The sequence below is a fragment of the Eleutherodactylus coqui genome, chromosome 9 (assembly GCF_035609145.1).
Source record: "Eleutherodactylus coqui strain aEleCoq1 chromosome 9, aEleCoq1.hap1, whole genome shotgun sequence".
NCBI lineage: Eukaryota > Metazoa > Chordata > Amphibia > Anura > Eleutherodactylidae > Eleutherodactylus > Eleutherodactylus coqui.
Window position 1 is genome coordinate 83,284,072 of NC_089845.1, and position 24,839 is coordinate 83,308,910.

The window sequence follows — 24,839 nt, forward strand, 5'->3', positions numbered from 1 at the left end:
CGCAATACAAATCGTCTGCTGTGCGCCCGGCCTGACCATGCTGTTCCCTTTCTCCCCACCACACTCCTGTGATAACTGGCGCTGTCCCCCTCCTCCCCACCTGTTGGTGATGGCCTCCTCCCATCTTCCAGGCTCCGCTTACCTCCTATGCCTCCCCCACAAGCTTCTCACTAACTCCCTCCCGTCTTTCCCGCACAATAACAACCTGTAGCGACAACTTGGAAGTCACATCCTGGAGACTGACGTGAAAAATGAGGTCTGAAAACGAGGCTTGGAACGCAATAAGGGGCGGGGACATGCAGCAAGTAGTTCACTACGCATGCGCCACACGGCTTGTCTGACGCTTTACTGCTCCGCCCGGGAAGTTTCTCCCGTGTGCCTGGAGCCGGTGATGGTCCGGTGTGTATAAGTGCTCGCCGTATATCGCTGCTCCGTCGGCACGGCTATCCGGTGCTTCTCTGGCCGTTACAAGTCACGGGGCTGTTACTACAGGCAGGAATAGCGGCCTGATGAGAAAAGAGAACGGACAGCTCGTGCACTCCCCCTTCAGGCCGGTAAGCGTCACTGCTGGCGAGCTGACTGCTCTGCACTAGCTGTATATCCTGGCTGACAAGTTATATATACATGTACCTGCTGTGCGGTGCCTGCTGGGTGCAGAGGGTGGCTAGAGGTCACAGTCAGTGTGGGGGCGCTGTGCAGCCCCTCTATGTGCCCGGGTTACCCATGGGAGCCCTTATCGGACTGCGTGCGCTACTTAGAACTGTCCCATGCAGATTTCCCCTAAATCCGTTCAGCAAGTGCTGAAGTAGGGGCCGCGGATGCAGGGTGGGTGCCGCTCCTCCAGTCATTGCAGTGACAGTAGTTAAAAATTGCCGAATATGAGCCATCTTTGGCGCTGTCATTGAAATGAATGGAGTGGCTGCGCACAGCTGCGGCTGGGGCAGAGGGGATAACTTTTTTTGATACAGTCCCTTTAATAAGTCGGCATCAGGCTTTATACACGGGGGTGATTTTTGTCTCGTTTTGCAGCTGTGAAAATCGCAGCCATAAAATGGGACAAAACTATTGATTTCGATGGTTTCGTTCTCACAAGCTGTAGGTTTTTTTCTACGTACGAGAAAGATGGGGCAGGATCTCTCGTCTGGATTTTTCTTTTTTTTTTTTTTTTTTTTTATTTAAATTGTGATAACTTTTGGTTTTTGGTACAGTCCCTTTAATAAATCAGCATCAGGCCTCACTCTGGGCCCGGAGTTTGTTGTGACAGATGATGTCATCAGGTGCCCGCTGCAGTGTCACTTTCCTGAACTCCTGGCATCATCGTACTATGGATGTCAGCGCCCATGCCAGGGCAATGAGTGGTGACCGTTTCTTATTTTAATACAGGGGTTCCTAATTTAATCCTAGCAAGGCATCTTCTACGTGCCATGAGCAGTAAGGACATGGGAGTGAGGAGCGCCTACTGGACCGCAGATTCCCGCTAGCAGCGCCTCTCATCTGTACAATAGTTTACGGATGTAGAAGAGATGCCGGCAGCTCCTGAAGAGGAGAGGCATGCCTGACCGCTCTGAAGTCTGAGCCCAGCTCGACGCTCCAGAGCTTCTGCGCTCAGCCTCTTGACTGCGTGTCGCACTCTAGAATCTTAGAAACCAATGTAGCTCCGCAGTCATTTAACTCTTTAAAACCTGGAATAAGATTTCTACACTTGGTTGCGAGTTGCAGATTTGTTGGGATCAGGCATTTGGCTGAGCATAGAAATGAGATAGATTTGAGCCCTTTAACACCGGCCGATTTTCTGCCAGGTATAATCACCAATTAATGCTTCTGCAAGTTGCTGAATATGCATATTTTTTCGGTGCTACATACGAAGAAGCATTTGCTCGTTTGTCAGATGATCGGGTGGACAAGCGTTCATTCATTTCATCTTGTTAGTTTGTCATGTTAAACATCTAGCTGTTTTGCTGCAGGCAGCTCCGTAGATTGCGTAGTGGCCCAGATTGGTACTGCAGCTGGTAGTGATATAGCGGCCATATAGGTGATGGTGAACAATAATTGTATTTTTTTTCCTCTTGCAGTAATGACCTCAAAAAAGAGAAAGTCTCCTTTACCAGAAACCCCCGTAAAGCGCCAGAAACTGAACAAAGAAACGAAAGGTGGTCCTGCAACTTCTAAAAAGAGAAATGTGGTTACAAGCAAGTCAGCACAGAGTAAAAAGAAGTCGGCATTGCCTACAAATAAAGCCATAAAGAAATCTCAGTCCTCTCAATCAGAAGTGGGACGACAAAGGAAAAATGCAAATGTGAAAGTCACCAAGAAATGTCATGAGAAGAATGTGCCTGCTAAGCAAAAAGCTCTACCCAAAGTCGTGGCGGCTCCTAAAAGGGGCACCCCAAAATCTCTCAATAATGCTTCAAAAGCCACAAAGAAGAATCCGCCAACAAGTGGGCGCAAAACGGCGGCCAGAGGAACGCCCATACAAAGTAAAACGCGTAAAATAGTGAAATGCTCTGCCAAAAGCCAATCTGCAAAACTTACAAAGAATGAGACTGCAAAGAAAACCTCGAGTAAACAGTCTAAACCAGCAAATAAAGCCGCCAAGAAAATAGACAAAACGGTACAACGCAAGGAGAAGAAACCATCAACACCTTGTAGGAACAAACTAACTGCTGTGAAGCCTAAAAGGACGGCGTCGTCCATAAGAACATCGGAGAAAAACAAAAAAACGGGCAGTAAGACAGACGCAGGTTGTACAACGGAGACGAAGACGTCTAGTACTCGAAGGGCAAATCAAAAGCAATCAGGAGCAGTAAAGCCGAAAACTCCTATACTAGACAGAAAAAAGGCCGGAAGTGCCCAGACCAAGGTCACTAAGTCAGTGTTAAGAACGAGAGTGAAAAAAGAGGTAAAAACTAAGAGTCCTGAAGATGTTGATAGAAACTGCCCGCACCATCAAACGACGCAATCCGAGACGGGCGCCAATGGCACCGTCAAAAACGGAACCCAAGATTGCGATCAATCCGGTGGAGCGCTGCATTCACCACCGGGCAAGAAAATATCCAAGAAACCCACAGGAACTTCTCTTACTGTGCTTTCAAAGCACAAAAAGGATAGCAATAAACCTGTGGTCAAGACGGCAAGTAGAGCGAAAAAGCAAAAGGTCCTCAAAGTAGGGTCGGAGAAGAATAATCTAGATGTCCCAACTGAAAATGATCCAAAGTCCAAGCGGATCAGTATCCTGGATCTGTGCAATGAAATAGCTGGGGAAATAGAATCCGATACGGTAGAAGTTATGAAAGAGGTACCTGCCGCGCCAAATAATCCCATCGGGGACAATGCAGTTGAGAAGAAGGAAGACCGGCCAACGGAGATCCCATCACCCCCTTCTTCTGAGCAGAGCCCCATAAAGCAGTCTAAACGATTCTTTCCGAGTAGAAAACCACTGCAGATTAAATGTAAGATTGACCAGAATAAAAGTCCAATAAGTAAAAAATCCAAATGGAATAAAATAAAGTTAAAAAAGAACTTTGCCCAAAATAATACCCTCAAAAGTCACACTGTACTTCCTAACCTTGAATCCATTAAAGCCAAAGCCCAGCAGCCAGTGACTGATGCTTCAAACGCTCCCAAGGTGATAAATAAGCCTGATGCATTGATGGACATTAAACAAAGTGAACCTGTGTTATCGGAAAACGTCAAAAGTAATCCAGTCCAGTCGGTGGAGGGGGAGAGTGAGTCAAGGAAGCCATCTACAGAAAATGGCCTGCTGGAGAACCATATAAAACATGAGCTCGAAATGGCACTTGATGAGGTAATTTTACAGCCTGTACGCTGCATTCCTGCAGTTTGTCAGATTGGTGTATTATCAGATGTGTGTTAGTCTGAATACCAATCATGTTAACTGCATTTTAACTGATTTGAAAGTTTTAACGATCATTTTGCATAAAGTGTTAATGGACAGTAATGCCCATTAACACTTTTAGCATCTTCATTTGCTTGTAAAAGGGTCTCCAGGAGCTGTTTGCAGAGCCCAGCATTGTTCTCCTTGGGGCTGCCAGCAGCATACAATGTAATCTCCCAGCTCCCACTGAGAACACAGCGTGTGGTCTGTTGAGAGATACTTTATCACTCTGCGGCTGAACGATGGATTTTAAGTTCACCTTAAAATCATTATTCAGATGAAAAGTGCACGATGGTAGAGTTTACACGCAACGATTATCGCTCATTTGCAGTCGCTTGAACGAATTTTGAGCAATAATCTTTGCATGTAAATGGGTCTTTAATTCAAGGTCTGCATACGGCCCCACTATGTCTATGAAGACATGCACATTGACGTTATTTTCTCACAGAGTGGTGGTCCGTGTGAAAATACTCATCGCATGTCCAATTCCAGGACAAGAAATGGCACATTGACGTCCTTAGCATGTCCTATTTCTATGTAAATCAGACAGCTGTCCGTGCGCTGTCCAATATGTGTTGCGTCCAAGACTTTTGCGTGCAACTCACATTCATAGCTCATGTTCACCTAGCCTTATCTACAAGGGCAGAGTGTGGGCAAGCTGCATCTTTTTAAACCCCTATCCTTTTGTGGTAAATAAAACTACCCTAAGGCTGGGTTCCCACGGGACGCTTTCCCACCGAAAATCTTGTTGTTTTGCTGCAGCGAAAAAACTTGAGATTTCTGCGGGATAAGCGCAGCTTCAAAACCAGCCACACTTAGCCGCTGGTTCTGGAGCGGCTTCACCACATGCTTTTCTGTTGCAGCCGGCTCTCCCATAGAGAGGAGCGAGGCCGCAACAGGAAAAAAAAAAAGAATTGACATGCTGCGTCCTGGGAATCCGTGGACTATATTTTGACAAATCTCGTCCACATGGCTGGCTAATCCCGGGATTAGCGGCCGTAGGCGGATCAGCCGCAGCGAAACTCCGCTGGAAGTTCCGTAGCAAATCCACCCTGTATGAACCTAGCCTAAATCTGGCAGTAGCTTCTCCTCCTGTCTCTGCAATGCAAGCTATTATTGGCATGGAAGAGAATGCCATGCTTGAAGGGGTTTTCCAGGGAAAATACCATTGATGACCGATCATCAGGATAGGTCATTATTAGTGGATCGGCTGGGGTCTGTCACTCAGGACCCTGACCGATTATCTGATTGTGCGCCCATTGACAGTGCCGCAATTACACGGGTCGGAGCAGAAGCACGGCTCCCACTGATTTCAATGGGGGCTCTGCATACAGTTACAAGTGCTAGCCGCTACACAGGTTGGATCAGAGACTTCAGCTTCGACCTCTGTGTAATTGTGTGCCAGCTGACAGCGCCACAATCAGCTGATCGGTTGAGGTTCCGAGTGACGGACCCCAGCCGATCAACTATTGATAATCTACCCTGAGGATAGATCACCAATAGTATGTTCCCCCAGAAAACCCCTTTAAAGGGATTGTCTGGGCACAAAATGGGAATTCTGAAAATGATGAAATGTAGGAGGTACAGCTAAGTATCAGTAACCTGTAACTTTTATCTGCCGCTCTGGACCCTCTTCTTCATCCCATGCAGCCGCCGATCTGCCGCTGTGTTCACAGGCATCACTTCCACAGTAAACACAAGTGATCATTACAGCATAGAGCTTGTTTAGCGCCAGCACTGTAGCTCCGCCCACAACTCGCAGGGCCTACAACTTACTAGCGTCAACCTTCCTGTCACTTAGTGTGCCATGGAGCTTGCTGAATCAGGCAGACAGGAACTTCTGGCACTCTGAGCTGCACATGAGCAATACAGCGCAGTCGTTCCCCCCCCCCCCCGTGTCCTCCCATCATGCACTGCTCACAGAAGTAGAAATGTAGACAAGATGTCAGGAAGTGGAAATATTTTTCTGGTGGAGGGTCATGTGACAGATAGAAAATGAAGAAAGTAGCAAGACCGGGTACAGTGAACCCATTACAAAATGACTTAACCCTTTCCAATCCACTGTCTGACATCTTCAGACATTCTGATTGAAGCCTGTACAGCTCTGATGTCGGAAGACGTCCGGCAGGGTATTCTTTCTGTATATTACTGGCCGCTCTGTAGTCGGGGGCCTCTCCAGCTTGTCCCATACTGCAGTACTGGCTCTAGCCAGCAGATGGTGCCATTGTATAATGGCAGAAAGAGAAAACCCCCTAGGAAACCCTGAATCCAAAATTGGATTGCAAAGGGTTAATACGATGATGTACATTAGACTTTATAATGTTAGTCTGTGCCTGGAATACACCTTTTAACAGATTTTCCATGGAGAATGAGTCCTGCAATAAAGACCTGTGTACAAAGCCTATAAAGTATAGAGCGGGCTATGCTGACGCACACTGTTTAGTACTACAATTGGTTACACTAGTGTGTGTGCATGTGTATATAATATATGCCAAACATCCCATACGTTGAGGCTTGCTTGTTAAACATGCAGTGAGTTAAGTTTCACATGCTGCAGTGGTTCCTATGAACAACCGTTCGTGCAAACTAGTTGGCGTTGGTGGTGGGTGGTGGTGGTGGGGGTACATCCGCTACTTGTATGAGTAGATGAAGCCCCAAAAAGATGCCATGAAAAGCAAATGAGTTTAGAACGTGTTCAGTTGCCGGCAGTATTTACAGTGGACGTCGATTGGGAATGAACCTTAGTTTTAAAGGGCCTTTTGCCGTCATCTATAGATATACCGCACTGATGGAGCTTTCAGCTTATCTGCTATGGCGCTTACTTAAAGGCTTTTTATACCTTCACTCACTCTTCTTTTTTTTAATCCATGTATTCATACAGAAATCTAATCTTAGTAATTGGAAGTCATTACAGATTCTTCTCCTTTGCGCTTGCGGTATATTTATATATGCTGGAAGACTCCTTTTCTTGCAAAATCCTGTTGGCACAAATGAATCGGGCATGGAAAACTCAACATGCCCAATGCTTCCTCCAGCTCCTGACATCATCTGTAGGGTGGAAGGGGGATGCAAAGCCCCAATGGACATAAGAGTCCGCCAGTCCTACAGAAGTCGGTGTGTTTGGATGACTTTTCTTGTATGTGTATGAAGGTCTTTTATTCTTTTGCATGTTAGTCTGAACATGGTAGACAAGTCAGTCTTATGTTGATCATCTTTTCTTTGATTTAGGGATTTAGGTTACATTTGGATTCAAGCCCCGAAAATTCCCCAGTGAAGAAGTCCCAGATGTCTTCTCCACCAGTGACCAAAGCATCAGACCAGCAAAGTGAGTAATCAGCAGGTCTGTGAATATGTACAAATGTGGGAAGTTCTCCAGTGTCAGCCCAACTAGGCATAGGGATCATAATATGGAAGGCTGAAAAAAGATATAAGTCCATCCAGCTCAGCTTATAACCCCTCCCACTTCACCCAATGTTCATCCAGAGGAAGGCAAAAAAAAGGACAATGCGGTAGAAGCCAATTTTCCCCATTGAATCTGGCAATTGGAATAATCATCGGCCCTTCTGAAGTAATTAGTGATAATGTATAATATATTGTGTCGCTCAAGAAAGACGAGTGACTGATTCTATATAGTGATAGGAAATTTGGGGGGGTGACTAATATCTGATACTTGGTTTATTGATTCCAAATGGCACTGAATGTTGTTCTGTCTTAACAATAAATATTAAAACGACTGAATTGGTGAACTGCGGCCATTGAAATCTATTTTAGGTAGCGATTCCAAGCAGCTGACACACCAGATGGCGGTATCTGCTGAGAAAGGGTAAGTGCTGAGACTGTGTTTACCATGGATGTGCTGCATTCATGGTGCGCGGGTGTTAACTGCCGGAGTGGCATTGTAGCCGGACGTTGCTCACAGATTCTTCCTACTGAGCACATTATTATTAGCGCTACATCAGAGATAGAAAAATATATATATACACACGCACACTGCAGTGTCAAAAATTATTAGTTTCATGTAAACATGCCTTGTTTTGATCTTTTTTGCAGTTTTTGTTATTGTAAATGTGTTATTGTGAAATGAATTTGTTTTGAAGTAACCTCAGCACTCGGGTGAGCGCTGCGGCAACATCAGTGCATACCAAGCACAGCGCTATACTTTGTATCGTGGCTGTGCTTGGTATTGCAGCTCGATTCCACTCATGGAACTGACCGATAACTGTGATGTCCCATTTCTGAGAAGAGGCCATGACGCTCACACAAGTCCTGTGGTATCTTCAGACAGCTGATCAGTGGGGGTTCTAAAAGGAGACCACCACCAATCTGATATTGGGTCATCAATATCTTAGTCCCAAAAAAAACTTTAAGGTAAGTAGAATGGAGAAACCACCACAGATGCTGCTTGCAAGCTCATAGTCACTTTTTACTGTGTTTGAGCTACAGAAATCACATCTCCACTGCTCACTCTTGCTGTACACTGTACATGAGAGAAAAATGGGGGGAGGGAAATTACAGGATACAAGTTGTAATGGTCAGATATAGTATTCCTCATGTGCATGCATGGCCTGCATTTCATGAGGGGGGGGGGGGGAATTTGGGATTTTTTTTTTTTTTTTTTTGGGCTTTTAATGTGTCAAACAAGTTGGACCTGTGGGGTCCTAGCATGGGCTCTTTACTGATTTCTCAGGCGAGAGGTAGTCCATAACTCATACCCCTTCAGATGGGTATGAGTTATGGAATCCTTCATGTATTCAGAGGTTGTGGTAACCATTTCTTAAGTGGTGAGCAATAGTACATACACTGTTTACCACTCCACTGAGGGGAGGGGATCCTCTTCAAGAACATGATATGTTAAAATATAATTCAAATAATATTTGAAACTTACTGCAACAAATTAATGATGTACTCCCCTCACCCCCCACCTTCTCCACAAACGTGTACACAAACACACACAGCTATCGATAATTTCATTATTTACATTTTTACCAGGGGGTTTCAAAATGTTCCTGCATGGTGGGCCTAATGTAGTTTTGATTTTGAACTAATTTAGACAAAATGGCAATCAAATCCTATCCAATCATTAGCTTCTCTCCAATACAGACCAGAAAACGAGAGCTTGCTGATGGATTGGTGTGTAAATATCCACTACTGCTACTTAAAGAGTAACTGCACTTTTTAAAAACTTAGTCAAAACTTTTAGCTCTGTAGGTGTCCAGGTACTGAAAGCCCACCTGCTAATCGCTGAAATACATAGACTTGCATAGACAGGAGCTGACAGAAAACTAAGACAGCGGAAGGGGCAGAGTGCTCAGATGAGCGCTGCGGCCCCCCTCGTTTCAGCGGTGGTCTTTGAACCTGGACCCAATAATCAAAAATTTTGGCATGTCGCTCTGACATGTCAAAAGCTTTTAAAAAGTGCAGTTATTCTTTATGCAGAGATCGGCGATTAAGAAAGTCTTAAAGTGCCCATACACATTAGATGAAGGCTGGTTGAAGCGGACAGGGTTGGCCATCCTTCTGTTGTATATGTGGATGTCTTCATTCTACCCCAAACGCAGCTTTTAGGGGAAGAAGGCTCAGTCATGCTTATTTCAACAATCCTGATGCTTTTGTTTTCAAGGGAGATAAGCCACTGCCTATCATTTCTGATAGCGTTTTAAATGGCCCAGTTGAAGGTCCCAAATGGCCCCCTGAGATGAGATTATAGGGTGCCGTCCAAGTGTCCTGGCATCCAGGAGCCTTTTGAGGGCCAGGGCATGTCTGCGGCATGTTTCAATACAGTGTTTCCCAACTCTGGTCTTCAAGACCCCCAACAGGTCATGTTTTCAGGATTTCCTCAGTGTTGCACAGGTGATGTAATTATTGTCGATGCCTCAGACATTGCCACAGGTGTTCTTACAATAGGATATCCTAAAAATGTGACCTGTTGGGGTCCGTGAGGACTGGAGTTGAGAAACACTGCCTTAATGGGGAAATGCAAAAGTAAAAAAAAAAAATGTTAAAGGGGTTGTCCCGCGAAAGCAAGTGGGGTTCAGCACTTCTGTATGGCCATATTAATGCACTTTGTAATATACATCGTGCATTAAATATGAGCCAAACAGAAGTTATTCACTTACCTGCTCCGTTGTTAGCGTCCTCGTTTCCATGGAGCCATCTAATTTCAGCGTCTAATCTCCCGATTAGACGCGCTTGCGCAGTCCGGTCTTCTCCCTTCTGAATGGGGCCGCTCGTGCTGGAGAGCTGCTCCTCGTAGCTCCGCCCCGTCACGTGTGCCGATTCCAGCCAATCAGGAGGCTGGCATCGGCAATGGAACGCACAGAGCCCACGGTGCACCATGGGAGAAGACCTGCGGTCCACCGTGGGTGAAGATCCCGGCGGCCATCTTCGCAAGGTAAGTAAGAAGTCACCGGAGCGCGGGGATTCGGGTAAGTACTATCCGTTTTTTTGGGGTTTTTTTAAACCCCTGCATCGGGTTTGTCTCGTGCCGAACGGGGGGGGGCTATTGAAAAAAAAAAAAAAACCTTTTCGGCTCGGGACAACCCCTTTAAGGGAGTTTGAGTGGGTGTTTTGTTTTTTTTTAATAAAGGATATTAAAAGCCTTAAAAATAAAAAATGCCCATCCTTACCAAAAGATGGCACCTTTGCATTTTTTTCATTCCATTTAGAAACTTTTTCAGTACATTAAATATTACCATTGACAGGAGAGTTAATTAAAAATACTGCATAAATTGCTGAGTTTTAGTACAAATTACAACCTATTTGGTTTTGTGCTAATGCTCTTTATTGCAATTGTATGGATATACTGTAAACAGTGTGGTGATGCAGTTTGAATCAAATACTTTGGAACCATAAGTAGTACCATTGAGTAATACAACTCGTCCCGCAAGAGAAGAAGCTCTCGGACAGCTGCGTCTGTAGAAAAATAACAGTTATGATTTGTTGAAAGTGGGGAGGAAAACAAAAAGAAGAAAAAACTGCCATGTTAAGGGGTTAATGTTTTATGGAAATGAGAAATAACTTGTGTTCTAGGGATTTCAGAACACATTTGGTTACTAAACGTGGTGAATGAATTGCTGATAATAAGAATTATTCCCACAGGATTCCAGTAGGAAGCAATGTGACCGCTGAAAAATCAAACCACGTGCCGTCCGATGGCCATGTTCAGAAAGAAATCCGGAAGCTAAAAGAAGCTGAGAAGAATAGTAGTAATCAGCCAATCATAGTGAGTATTCTGATAACCTGAGTGACTGCAGTATCCCGTAGGCCACCCCACCCCATCACATCACTCATCCAGGAAGCTCAGATAGAAGGAAGTCTTCATTGGCTCCTATATTCTTGTCTGTGATATAGAGTGGAAATGGATGTAGGGATGTTTTTGTTTTTTTTTTGTTTTTTTTTGTTTACCATAACAAAATTACATCTTCAAGTAAAATACCATGTTTCTATCTTGTCCCCACATTCTTCCCTTATGTAGGAGGCAGGGACAGCTAAACCTCTTGGCTTCCTGACCATGTGTGATTATGATATGGGATCACCTGTCTGTTCCATGCAATATCCCCATCATTAAAAAAAAGACCCCATACAAATCAATTTCGCAATTTTTGTGCTCATGTGTCCACCGCTGTTTCCTTCAGTAACTTATCTTCGGCGCTGCAGACTGCGTCCACGTAAGTTGGTGTCCTCTGACGACACATCCCACTGAAATGTAAGCATCAGAACCGTGCAGACAGTCGCTTCTGTTGAATACAAGCAGCTTGGTCCGTCCATTGGCAGTGCTTCACAAGATTGAAATACTGTACTTGCTCTTCTCTCCAAGAGTATATAGAGGTCTGTAGGCACATGGAGGCCAGGAAAGGAGTTGGCTAACATGCAGGCATGAGCTATGCATAGACTACATTAAGGGAGATCTACAGAAGGGTTCTGTCCATGTGGGCTTAACCCCTTAAGGACATGGCCTCTTTTGGCTATGAGGACCAAACGCTTTTTAGTATTTTTCAATCTCCATTTTTCAAAAGCCATAAACTTTTTATTTCTCCGTGGACGCGGCCGTATAAGGGCTTGTATTTTGCGTGGCGAGCTGTAGTTTTTATCGGTGCCACTTTTGGGTACATAGACTATATCGTAAAACTTCTATTTTTTTTTTAATGATAACAGGGAGAGAAAACGTATCAATTCTGCCATAGATTTTTTTATTTATTTATTTATTTATTTTTTACAGCATTAATCATGCAGCATACATGACACACAAAAATTTGTCTGCGGGTCAGTACGGTTACAACGATTTTTTAAGGTTTTTACACTTTTTTTCAATAAAAAGCCATTTTATTTTTTTTTGGAAATCATTTTTTTTTTTTTTTTTTCTCTTGTAACTTTTTTTATTTTTCTATGTACGGCGCTCTATAAGGGCTTATTTTTTGCGAAACGAGCTGTAGTTTTTGTTGGTTCCATTTTGGGGAATGTACGGCTTTTTTGATCACTTTTATTGCATTTTTTTGTGAGGCAAAATGCTAAAAATTAGCATTTTGCCTCTGTTTTTTAGCTTTTTTTTTTTTTACGCTTTTTGCCGTACAAAATAAAAAGTGTGTTCAACTATTTGTACACGTCGTTACGGACGCGTCAATACCCAATATGTGGGGTTTTAATTTTTTTTTACGCTAATATTAGAAAAAGCCTAAAAGGGGGTTTTTTCCTTACATTTTTCTCTTTTTTACATTTTTCTTCTTTTTTTTTCTTTTTTTTTACATAATTTGAGTCCCTCTGAGGGACTTACATCACTGTACCGATGATCGCTGTCATAAGGCATGGCAGAGCTACCGACCTCTGTTCAATCTACCTTGAACCGGCTACCTGACCCATGCAGAGATTGAACACTCAACCTGCAGGTCGTGAGTGGGAACTTAGCACTCTGCACCACACGGGACTACAGCTGCTACTTTGATGTCTCTAACCTGTGCCAGTCTGTGCATGCTGTACAGAATACAACTTAAACTCATCACTCTCATCCACAAAGCTCTCCACAGTGCTGCACCTCCCTATATCTCCTCCTCCCTGTCTACTACCCTACCCATGCTCACTGTTCTGTTATTGACCTTAGCTTATAGGGAATCTATCAGCTTCTTTTAGCCCTATGAATTAAGCTTATGGGCTGCAAGTCCGAGCATCTAAGTTTTACACTTGCCTTACCCTTTGTTCCTCCAGGGTCAGCCCTTGAAGCAACTGCTGAATCCATCCAGTGGTGCGCTAAGTACTTTTTCCATTCGGATAGTTGAATGGAAGGACTACTTGGCTCGCTGCTCAATGCACTACAAGCGGTGGCTTTGAATGCTGACATCGGAGAAATGGATGGGAAGGTCAGTATAAAACTTACATCCCTGGCTTCATCGGGTGTTGGCAAACTCCCTTCCTGGCCTCCATGTGCCTACAGACCTCTATATACTCTTGGAGAGAAGAGCAAGTACTGTATTTGGTAGTTGTGAAGCACTGCTGATGGATGGACCAAGCTGCTTGCAGTTAACAGAGGATGATTGTGAGTAAAGCACTGGTTTGGACATAAGTGCAGTGCACTGGATTGTTCTACAGCTGCAGTGGTTAATGTTTCAGAGAGTATACCATGAATCGGGACTGGACACAATGCTTGTCATGGCTATTGCTGCGGCTGAATAGAGGGCTTCTAGATTTGTACAGGCAAATGGATTGTAACCGTACACTTTACAACACATAGATAATCTGCAGCTATATGCGTTTTTTACCCCATCGCTGCACTTGTAAACAAGGTAGTGGGGAGCGGGGTCTTGCAAGAGATTGCAATATTGGGCCAGTTAAAGGTATTAAGGGTGCAATTATTTAAAGGTGCTGTCCAGCTGTAAAACTGTTGATTACCTTCAGTAGTAATTTAACATGGATCGGCTGCTCAGGAACCCTGATGATCAGCTGTTCACTGGGTCAATGCACTTGTGAACTGCGCTGCTTTCTGCAGGGAGCAGTGGCACTGCAGTGGCTAGTTGTGGTATTACAGGCAAAGTTTCCATTAAAGTGAGTGGCCTGCAATACCATCTCCAGCCACTGAAGTAGGAACAGAACTGTCTGCAGAAAATCAACTCTATGCATGAGTGCACCGACCCCTCGAACAGCCGGTCAGCAGGAGTCATGGGTGGCGAAATCCAACGATCTACAGTTGATGGCTTATCCTAAGGATAGACCATCAGTAGTTGAAACCGGACAACCCCTTTAATCCTTCCACTATGCTTTTTTACTTAGAGCTCTGCATTGCTTGTTCCTTTCTTATTTCTCCTGGAAAGGTTCAAATAAACTGACATCAGGGTATTCCCTTGCCAATGGGGTGTGTCCCTTCATGGCACAATGCAGATATCGAAGAAGAGATGCTCCACAATGGGCCTAAGAATGATTCATGGATTTGCTGAGATGGAGAAGCTAGGCGAGCTCACAAGTCTTCTAACTTCCAATTTCACAGTTAACGATGTGGAATACGTAATTCGGGGCCAAATCCTGGGGAGCCTGCTGATCCTGAATAACCTCAAACCAGAAGAATCTATAAATGTAGGCCTTGTTACTGACTGTGAATTAGTAGGCACAATGTACTATTGTGTGGACACTACACTACACCATGTCAGGTCCTGCATCTCCTTCCCATCTGTAGTGGTTGGAACACTTTATTCTTGCAGCACATTTTAGCATTTCCATTATTTATTGTGCTGTTACATTATTCATATATGATACTGCTAACGGCAGAAGTGATTGAGGCTTTCATACCTGCTGGTATTTAATCCTAAATGTCAGTGCAATTAGAGAAGAGCTTGAAGGGGGGGGGGGGTTATGTATGCTTTTAGTTTTAGACTATGATGTGATGTTTTACAGTGGATACACCCATGTTGGATGATGGTAAGAAGGTCGTTGGTTTTTAGTCTCCTCAACCATTTTTCACTTTCAGGATGCCGGACAGAAGCGCTTTGGTGCGATCACCTGTAATGTGTGCGGCATGCTTTACACTGCATCAAATCCCGAAGATGAGACTCAGCACATGCTCTTCCACAACCAGTTTATCAGTGCAGTGAAATATGTGGTAAGATTTGTTTTCCACCCTTTTATGACACGGTAGCTGCCTAACGGTACCTTTTCACGGGCCGATAGTCGCTCAATTAATCGCCCAAACGAGCGATTACGGGTGACTGTCGACTCGTATACACGGCCATCGAGCTAGAATTTGCTCATTAGTGCCTGCAAAGATAGGACATGCGTGTACCACATAAAATGCACGCATTGTCTTCATTGGAGCTTATATTTAAAGCCCTTCCCTAAAAAACAATTACAGGATGCTGGCAGCGAGATCCCCTACTGCAGCTGTCCTCTGTGACAGCTGTGGTAGGGAATTCTTTATTCCCCGCAGGGATGAGGAATTTCTTTGCTGCATCGGTTATAGATTTGGCAGGTGCAGCAGGGAATTCTTTTTTTATCGCGGGGATGAAGGAAACATATGCTGCAGATGTCTTCTTCATCCCTGCGGGGGACACGGCAGTGGCGGGCAGGTAAATATATATAACTTTTTTTTTTTTTTTTTTTTTTTTTACACTAAAATTCTTGTTTTTCAGGGAAGGGCTTATGTGTAAAGCCCTTCCCTGAAAAACAATTCAGGGGTGTCAGCAGACGATTGCCTTCCATGGAGCTGCCGATAGCAGCTGCGGCCCCGTTGAAGGCAATGCACAGGCATGCGTTCATGCGTGTTTGTGCACGTACGTGGGAGCGCAGTTATGTACGCACATGCTTGTGTGAAGTCGCCCTAACAGTTTACCCACATAAGGCATGTTTACCTGAAATGGAGCAGATTTTCCGCAGCGTAAAATTCTGCAGCAAGATCTTCAGAATTTCCACAAAAGACTGTTTCAAAATCAGGTGCGCTTCTGGAGTTGATATCAAAAGATACCGCACACCATATCGCATCCAAAGTCCTTGTACTCTCAGCACCTCTTTTCAGCGGGCGCCTGCCGGCCTCTAGTGAGTGCATGATCAGGTGATGTGGAAGTGACATCCTCTGACCTGCGGCGATGCACTCATTAGAGGCCGCTGGAAATTCTGCAGCATTTCCGCTACGTGTGAACATTCCCGCAACTTAAACATACCCATTTAGAGTGCAAAAGCCCAACATTTTGACAGATGTTAAAGAAAATCCCTATTTAGCTCTGTTTTGATTTTCCAAGGGTTGGAAGAAGGAGCGGATTGTGTCTGAATATCCTGATGGCAGAATAATAATGGTCTTACCAGATGATCCAAAATATGCTCTTAAAAAGGTAATCTCAAGGGTGATACACAGGAGAGAAGAGAAAAAGTACAGTCTTTTAAAAACTTTATGTGTAAATTGAAAGATGAAGTCTTGTAAATGTTATAAGTGTAGAAGTAAATGTGTGTCTGAGACTGAAGCACAAGTGTAATTAAAAAGGTTGCGTTAGATTAGAAAGACATGGCTGCTTTCATTCAGTAACAGCACCTCTATTGTATGTGAGATTTGCTGTGTTGCAACTGAGCCCCAGTCACTTGAATAGAATCATAGAATGGTAGAGTTGGAAGGGACCTCCAGGGTCATCTGGTCCAACCCCCTGCTCAGTGCAAGATTCACTAAATCATCCCAGACAGATGTCTGTCCAGCCTTTGTTTGAACACTTCCATTGAAGGGAAACTCACCACCTCCCATGGTAACCTGTTCCACTCATTGATCACCCTCACTGTAAGAAAGTTTTTTCTAATATCTAATCTGTGCCCCCCCCCCCCCCCCCCTTTCAGTTTCATCCCATTGCTTCTAGTCTTTCCTTGTGAATAGAAATGTAGAAGATTGGTAGCTGAAACAGATAATCTAGACAAGTGGCACGGTTTTTAGAAGACTGCAGTCTTGTTTTAACAATCTCATATAAGCCCTTTTATATTCCATGTTAGGAAATAAACTCCATATTTGTCAGCTAGGAAACTTCTAGAGTTTCATATTTCAAAAATGGCCTGGTGACGGCAACGTGGTTTGTTAGTCTAAAGATATTCTTGAAATTCAGTCTTATAAAAGCATGCACAGAGGTCAGAGCGGGCGCCGAGCTTTGGTCCATCTTGGAACTGTTTCTAGTATTGGATCAGGTCTGCATGATTATTGCACTGATGTGGCTGTGGCAGATGAGACGTTGCTGCTGATAGATTTCTGGGGGGGATTTTATTTATTTATTTTTTTTATACAATAATTGCAATTTTCTTTTTTGTTTTCAGAAGCTGCTTTAAAAATGGTATACAATATTGTACAATCACAATTTAATACATTTTCACAACAAGATTAAAATGTTAACTTCAGGCAGACTTCTTAACCCTAATTTCCATATATTCTATATTTGGCACATGTGCTTTTAAGATGCAAAGACTGCATGGCAGGAGATGGCACACTGTAATTCACAGTGAAGCTCTAGTCTCAATGATCAGCGGTCAGGTACTTAGCAGTTCCCGGTTTGCAGTCATTACAGTATAGTGATGGACAACGCTGATTTCATCAGTCCATCTCCTATGCTGATTGCTTCACGAGTTATGAGAAACTTTCAAAGTTTGCAGTGAGAAGAAAAGAGGAGTTTGTTGCAGCTCATTAGTAATCAAATCTACACCTCACCAACCTGCCACTGATTGACAAGTCTCTGTATTACTGTGCACATGAAGAGACCTGTCAGTCAGCGGTTTGGGGGTGAGCAGTGAATCGATGAATAATGAGCAGTATAAGGCTCATCTTTGTGACTTGCTGCAGAAGTTGAAATGTAATTTTTTTTTTTCTAGACTCCTGAAGTGATTAACGTAAATGACAGACTGCTGAAATCGGCGTGCCTATCACTATGCCGTAGTACCTGCAGCCTGGGACCTCAATGACCGGTATCATGAGCCATGCAACATTGTAACAAAACTGTTACAGACATTTTATATGTTAAAACCACACATAATAAGAATTGTATGTAGGTTCCAGGAAAAGTTGTCAAAGGGCTTCACACACTCTTGGTAAACACTTCTTCTTTTTTTCCTTCATTAAAGAGAACCTGTTATGTACTTTTTTCCTTACTAAGGACATCATAAATTAGTGCAAGATATGCTGGTTTGAGTGCTTTGTCACTTAAAGGGTAAACCTTTCTCATTCAGCGTTTCACATAATGAATGCAAACACTGAACGAGAAGTCGACGAATCTGCTTGTCTAAATGGACTGTACAAGTGTGAATGAGCTGTGGATGACGTCACCAGCTTATTCGCTCGTGCAAACGAGAATCCTACAGTGTAAAAGGAGCTTGATTCATTCAGTCCTGCTAGCTCTGTCCACTCACCATGATTGACCGCTTTATAGCGATTATACTGCATGCTGAGAAAACTGCCAATCTGAGGTTGGATGGGGCTAGCAGCGCCTCATGAATAAGCTGGACTCCTCTCTTGCTGGGAGCTGCAGGAGCTTAAAATCCACTGCACATTGCCCCATAAGTGACTGACCACTGGAATCGGGGTGCTGTCCTCGGTGAACGCAGCATAATGGTCAGGTTCTATTTTAATTGCCCCCCTCCCCTTCATATCATTCAGTATCTCTGCATTTTAGGTGAAATTGCTATTCAGTAGTAAATCATAGATGAATTTATTTTATTGCAGGTTGAGGAGATCCGAGAAATGGTGGATAATGACTTGGGGTTCCAGCAGGTTCCTCTACGACTCCATTCCAGGACAAAGACCCTCATGTTCATTAGCAGTGATAAGAAAATTGTAGGATGTTTAATAGCGGAACATATTCAGTGGGTAATTATTCAAAATGAACTTTGGTGTCTACCATTTATACACCAACCAATAATATCCTTAGGCTATATTTCTATAGGTAGGTAATGTGCCGAATGGTCAAAACTGCAAGACAGTTTTACCGCAATTCACTGCAGTTTTGCTATGCAGTTATTGGCCATGCCATTTTTTTACAAGTGAAACACTTCAAAATTACCAAAGTGTTCCTTTCCATGAGGGTTAAGAATTAGAGATGAGCGAGCGTACTCGCTAATGCAAACTACTCGAGCGAGTAGTGCCTTATGCTAGTATCTGCCCGCTCGTCTCTAAAGATGCTACAGAATATCGCAAATATTAAGGAACCCATAGGAAAGAATGGGCTTCACATGCGCTTTGTAGCATTGTCGCAACGTGCGCAAATCGCACGACTTGGTCGCCCATTTGAACAAGGCTTTAGTGTAATTGCCTACTGTAGGGTAACCCTTCTCTCCCTGCTACAAGGAATTTCCCCACAGTGTGGAGAGACAGCGGGGCTGGGAGGGTTTTCCTGAGGGAATCCCCCCTAATGGAGGAGAGAGGGCGTGGCTAGCAGGGCGAGAGTGAGTGTGAGGCTGGAGGGGACTCCCCAAGGGAATCCCCCAAAGCAGGGAGAGAGGGGCCAGGGCTAGCTTGGAGAGAGCTGGTCTGGAGGGGACTCAAAGGGAGTCCCCCATAGCAAGGAGAGGGAGAGATGGGGTGGTGCACACATGTAGCACCACCCTCTCTATCCCTGCTCTGGGGATTTACCTTGGTGAGTCACCTCTAGCCCCACGGATACCAATTGCTATTTGGGAATTCGGGGCTGCTGCCACAATCTTTCTTGTTCCCGAAATTCCAAACGGCAGCGATTTTAGTACTAATTAACCTCAGAACTTGTGTGCACAAAAATCATTCATTCACGCGTTTTTGTACGCATTTAGCTGCAGTTTTGTGACGCATTGAATTTGGGCGCACGTAGGTCCCTCTTGTGAAAGACCCCTTTATTTCTACTGTCTTTTTGACCCTTTTCATAAAGGAGGCTACTTTTTTCCTTATGTACTAAATGATTGTCAGGAGCCCTGTGTCTGAACAGTCTGAATTACCTGATTTGAGAAACCACTTTTCCTTTGAACAGAATCTAAATTTGAAGATGTGAGACGGGCATGCGAAAACCGTATGCTTATGGGTAGACTTGGCTTCGTAGGAAGTTTCTTCCAGCTGGTATTTGAACCAAGCATTCTTGGACTTCTGAATAATAGTACTTTTGTACTAAATTAAGAAAAGGAAGTGTACTTGCCCATTTCCTGCTGCTGCATTTAGGCACTACTGTGATCTCTGCGTTTGTTGTGACAGATGTGGCTGCAGCGCCACCATTTGTTGTCCTGGCATCAGCTGTCATGTCTTGAGCGCCATGATGCCAGAAGTTTGTGAACTTTATGTCCAGTGGTGGTATTTGGTGTAATAAGCATCGGGACCACAGCAGGTCTGCAGCACTGGATCACGGGGGCAGGGAACAGGTAGGTACGCTTCCTTTTCTTGTGATAGTACAGTAGGCACTAAACAGGGTATGTTGTTCGGTAACCGGACAATCCCTTTGTCTTTTTGAGAGTGCGTTTTCTTCTAACGACATGGATTTATTTTGATTTTTTTTTTTTTTTTTTTTATGCCCTAGTAAGAAAAGAATGACTGTTAACCCTTTTGTGCATGGGACGATACGGGGAAATAAGACTTACAAACCTAGATTATCTGGTAACCCTTTTTTTTTTTTTCTTCCCTGCAGGGGTATAGGGTAATCGAAGATAATATTCCAAGTGAAAAGTGTGAGAAGGATCAAATAATTTCTGAGCGAGTGAAGGCTTGGTGTTGCTCCACCACCCCCGAGTCCGCAATCTGCGGAATCAGCCGTATCTGGGTATTCTCAATGATGCGGCGAAAGAAAATTGCCTCCAGGATGATTGAATGTTTAAGGTAATTATTGGATTCCTCAAAATGGTTGTAGCATGTCAGACATAAGGGTAGAAGCAGTAAGGCTGGGTTCACACGGGGCACATTTGCCGTGGAAATTCCGTGTGGAATTTCGCCGCGGCAAATCCACATGCGGCTGCTAATCCTGGGATTAGCCAGCCATGTGGACAAGATTTCTCAGAAATCTCGTCCACATGGGATGGCAAATCCGCTGCGGCTAAGCCGGCAGGAGCCGCCGCTGTGGCGCGGATTTGCCGACCGCGGCATGTTCATTTTTTTTCCGCTGCGGCCGCGCTCTCCTCTATGGGAGCGCCGGCCGCAGCGGAAGAGTGAGCGGCCAGGCCACTTCAAAACCGCCGCGGGTTTTGAAGCAGCAGTTCTCCCGGCGGAAATCTCGTGGTTTTTCGCTGCGGCCAAACCACGGCATTTCTGTCGGGAATCCGCCCCGTGTGAACCCAGCCTTTAGACACTTATACATATATATATTTCACAGATTTGGTGTTCCTCTGACCATCTTTGCTTCTGAGAGACACTGCCTCTCTAACATGCTCTTTTTATACAGTCATGTGACTTAGTAGAAAACTGACGCTCTAGCTGTCTTTCATTCGTACCACTTATTTTTCCAGCTTTTTGTTACCACTGTACCAAGTTTTTTAATGTGTTGCTGCCATCAATTGATTTTTTTTTTAAGCAAAATGGAAAAATGTTTTTTGCCTTTTTGATCTATTCTATGGTGAACAAAATACATTCATATGAGACTTCCAAATCCTTGCATTATTTTTATTTTTGCTTCTTTACATTTATTTACATTTTACATAGCGGTCCAACTTTTTGGCATTGGGGTGGTACATGAATCCATGTGTGTATATGGTATACTGAGTTCTAAGGGTAGATACAAACATTGTGTGTTGTTCCACATTCTGCTCACAATAGGTCCGTAATGGTCTGACGCTTGCAGTAAGGGCAAGTGATAGGAGACTGCCATAATAATGTTAATTATTAGTTTGGCTTTCTGTTTTGTGTTTTATAAACTCATTTGGCATAATACCTGTATTTTATATTTGTGGTGTGTTTTTTTTCTTCTGACAGAAACCATTTCATATATGGCTCTCACCTGAGCAAAGATGAAATTGCATTCTCCGATCCGACTCCAGATGGCAAGCTGTTTGCAACAAACTATTGTGGCACCAGCCAGTTCCTAGTTTATAACTTTGTCAGTGGGCACCATGCAGTGAGTTAAAGGGTGGACGCCGTCCTTTAGTTTACAGACAGAGCTTGCATCACGCTTTTAGATTCTCTTACAAAGGAACTCAGGATATGAACACCCAACGGAAGGGGTTCACTTTTTTTCGTAAAACTGGAAAAAGATTCAGAAACTGAAAAAAAGCTTAATTTTAAAAGCAACTATTTTGATATCTTTTTCTTCCAAAAGATCATGGTTCTAGTATTTTCTAGACAATACTTAGTCATGTTTACATGCAGCAAATGAATTTGTTCATAGTGGACTATACTAATTAATTGTAAAGAAGGAAGACTTTGTGTGAACTGAAGATCCGTAAGTGGGAGTATATACAGATGGGCACAAGAAGGTCTAATTGGACATCAGCCAATGTAATCTCAGCCGTCACATAGTGTGTGCAAACATTCTCTGCCTGTACCTTGTGCTCCTCGCATTGGATGATACAATGTGGTTGCTACATTGCTATAGATAGTGTGATCTCCATCATACATTCTCCCATAGCCAATATGTATCAGTTTTCACCCCAAATTTGAGGAGTCGTTTTATAAAGATGAAACATGTCTGTATGCCCTATATGGGTGTCGTTGAGGCGGACCTCTCTATAGTGGACACAAGCCTATCCGTGAATTACAAGGACATCATTTCTTTGAATGCTCACTTTGTAATGCGGTATGTTCTCTACTGCGGCCGCTGTAAGTGAAATGTCGGGCCTTTTAATGAAAGCTAAGAATTAGTGATGAGCCTCATCAGCGCTGAGTTCTCAGCAGGCTACCAGCTTGTAACATTCCTTTAGCTAGTATCCCACACAGAGCTCTCAGCGATTAGCTCTGAGAACAGAGCAGCTTCTGTTGTTCTTGGCGCTATCGGCTCAGCGGGACACCAACTGAAAGCTCCGAGAACAAAGCAGCTGTTTGCATATACAAAGCAGCTGCTGTTCTCGGAGCTATCAGCGCAGTATCCCACTCTGCCTGCATTTAACTCTTAAGTAGCTAATTAGCTACTTGGAGTTCTACAAAGATCGCTCAAAACTGTCACTCAAACTTTTTATATTCTACTTTATCATACTACACAATACAGACAGTATTTTTTTTAATTTTTTTTTTGTGTAAGGATCGTGTGATTAATTCTATCAAGCAGTTTGATATAGTGGCGCTGCCTATAATTAGTGCATTGGCTGCAGGGATGATCAGCTGATCACCGGACACATGGGCAAACAGCTGCTTTTCCTGGTAATACTGCAGCCAGCCAGGAATTTCACATGCAGAATGGGAGCAAATTATACAGCATCGCCGAGCAGACGACCAACCTTCCTTATGATGTCTATATGTCTTTTTTTGACAACTCCCTAAAGGGGTGTTCCAAGATCTTAACCGTTGATGACCAATCCACAGGATAGGTTATCGGCACATTGATTATTGGAGCGGGGTGCCGCTTGCGACCCCTACTGATCAGCTGATTGTTCGGTCTGATGTCAGTGCAGCGTGCCAGACATTGTCATTGGGAATCGGCGCCAAACGTGTAATACTCCTATTACACTTCTGGCCTTAATTGCATTGAGGCGCTAGAAGCATAATAGGAGACATCACTCCTATTGATTTCAATGGGAATGCAACCGACTATTGCACTTACGGCGCTGACCACCAATGAAAACATCTGGCATGCTGCACTGACGGTGGGCTGAACGATCAGCTGATTGTAAGCAGTGGACCTCCTGCAGATAGGTCATTAATAGTCAAGTTCCAGACTACCCCTATTAAGTAATGTGACTAAGGCTTAAGACCTGGCTTGACATATACAAGCATGCAAGGGAGAGAGGCTTGTTTACCATAAAATGGGGGCGCTGGCCAGTGCGTCAAGAAATCCGACGGGCATAGTTGTGTTGTCTGCTTCCATGGTTGCTTGTAATTACTTGGTCAGTATGGCATACTCTCATACTGGCACAGGACTCGCTCTCCATTCATTTCACACACACTAAATGAGGTTTTGAGAAATGTAGCAGCGTATGTTACGGATATACTTGATAAAAGTTCTAAAAAGCACATTTAATGAAGATGAAGCAAATGATACCAGAAAAATGTCTTTTAATTAATACAAAGAAGCTTTTGTCTTCTTGTAGAGCCCCTCGCACCACTGAGGACTTCAGAGCGCTACCAGTCTTCTTAGCAGTCACTCTTTTTAAGGGTTTTTATACTGTGTTAATAATCTGCTGTGGCCTTTTCTGTAAATGTGTAGAATAATTAAGTTTTTGTTTTCTCCTTCCCTGGTTTGTTTTTTGCTTGGTTTTTTTTTCTAACTGTTATTAAACTGACCAATTCTATCTTATTTGTGTCGTCGTTTCCTTTGAAAATCTTAGCAGATTGATGGATCCTGCTATTTTATTCAGAACTAGCGTACCCGTCGCGCGTTGCTGCGATATCCGAAGAAATGAAATTCAAGGAAACTCGTTCTGATAACATTGAATTTACATTGTCATTTTTTTAATTAAAACTTATTCATTTTCATATGGAAAACATTTCAAAGTGTCGTTTTAATTCTATTTATTTATTCGAGTGCTTGTGGATCCACGATATTTTTTGGTTTTCCGTCTGGTCCGTAGAGGAATAAATCAGAAGGTTTTCCGAGGCGTGAGCTGGCCACATACAGCTGTCCAGGTGAGAAGCACGAATTCTCCAAATCTAGCCCACACACTTGCAGCGATTGTCCTTGTGATTTGTTGGTTATTCCAAAAAGCAAGTCGCACCGGAAACTGTAAATGTTTGAATTCAAATGGCATATCTGTTGGGCTCATTGGAATCCGTGGCAACAGGACATCTTCCCCCTTGAATTTCCCATTCAAAATTGCAGCTTCGATGACATTGTTCATCTTTTTCACCGAAAGTCTTGTACTGTTGCAAAGTCGTGGTGGATTGATGTTTCGGAGAAGGATAGGCACGCCAATTTCCACTGTT

General features: G+C 43.7%; 1 protein-coding gene across 1 annotated transcript; it reads left to right on the forward strand.

Annotated features, from left to right (window-relative positions):
• Positions 1 to 333: 333 nt before the first annotated feature.
• ESCO1 (establishment of sister chromatid cohesion N-acetyltransferase 1) lies at positions 334 to 24,213 on the forward strand. Its single transcript, XM_066579636.1, has 10 exons — positions 334 to 554; positions 2,073 to 3,805; positions 7,124 to 7,220; positions 7,667 to 7,718; positions 10,994 to 11,117; positions 14,844 to 14,975; positions 16,108 to 16,197; positions 18,549 to 18,692; positions 20,467 to 20,654; positions 21,741 to 24,213. Exons 2-10 carry the CDS (start codon positions 2,075 to 2,077, stop codon positions 21,889 to 21,891), a joined length of 2,709 nt encoding a protein of 902 aa, XP_066435733.1. The 5' UTR covers positions 334 to 554; positions 2,073 to 2,074; the 3' UTR covers positions 21,892 to 24,213.
• The last annotated feature ends 626 nt before the right edge of the window (positions 24,214 to 24,839 follow it).

Excerpts from the sequence above, each read along its gene's own strand:
- ESCO1 (XM_066579636.1), top strand. The coding sequence starts at position 2,075 with ATGACCTCAAAAAAGAGAAAGTCTCCTTTACCAGAAACCCCCGTAAAG. Across the intron at positions 7,221-7,666 it reads CAAAGCATCAGACCAGCAAA|GTAGCGATTCCAAGCAGCTG; the intron begins GTGAGTAATCAG and ends AATCTATTTTAG. Across the intron at positions 16,198-18,548 it reads CAAAATATGCTCTTAAAAAG|GTTGAGGAGATCCGAGAAAT; the intron begins GTAATCTCAAGG and ends ATTTTATTGCAG.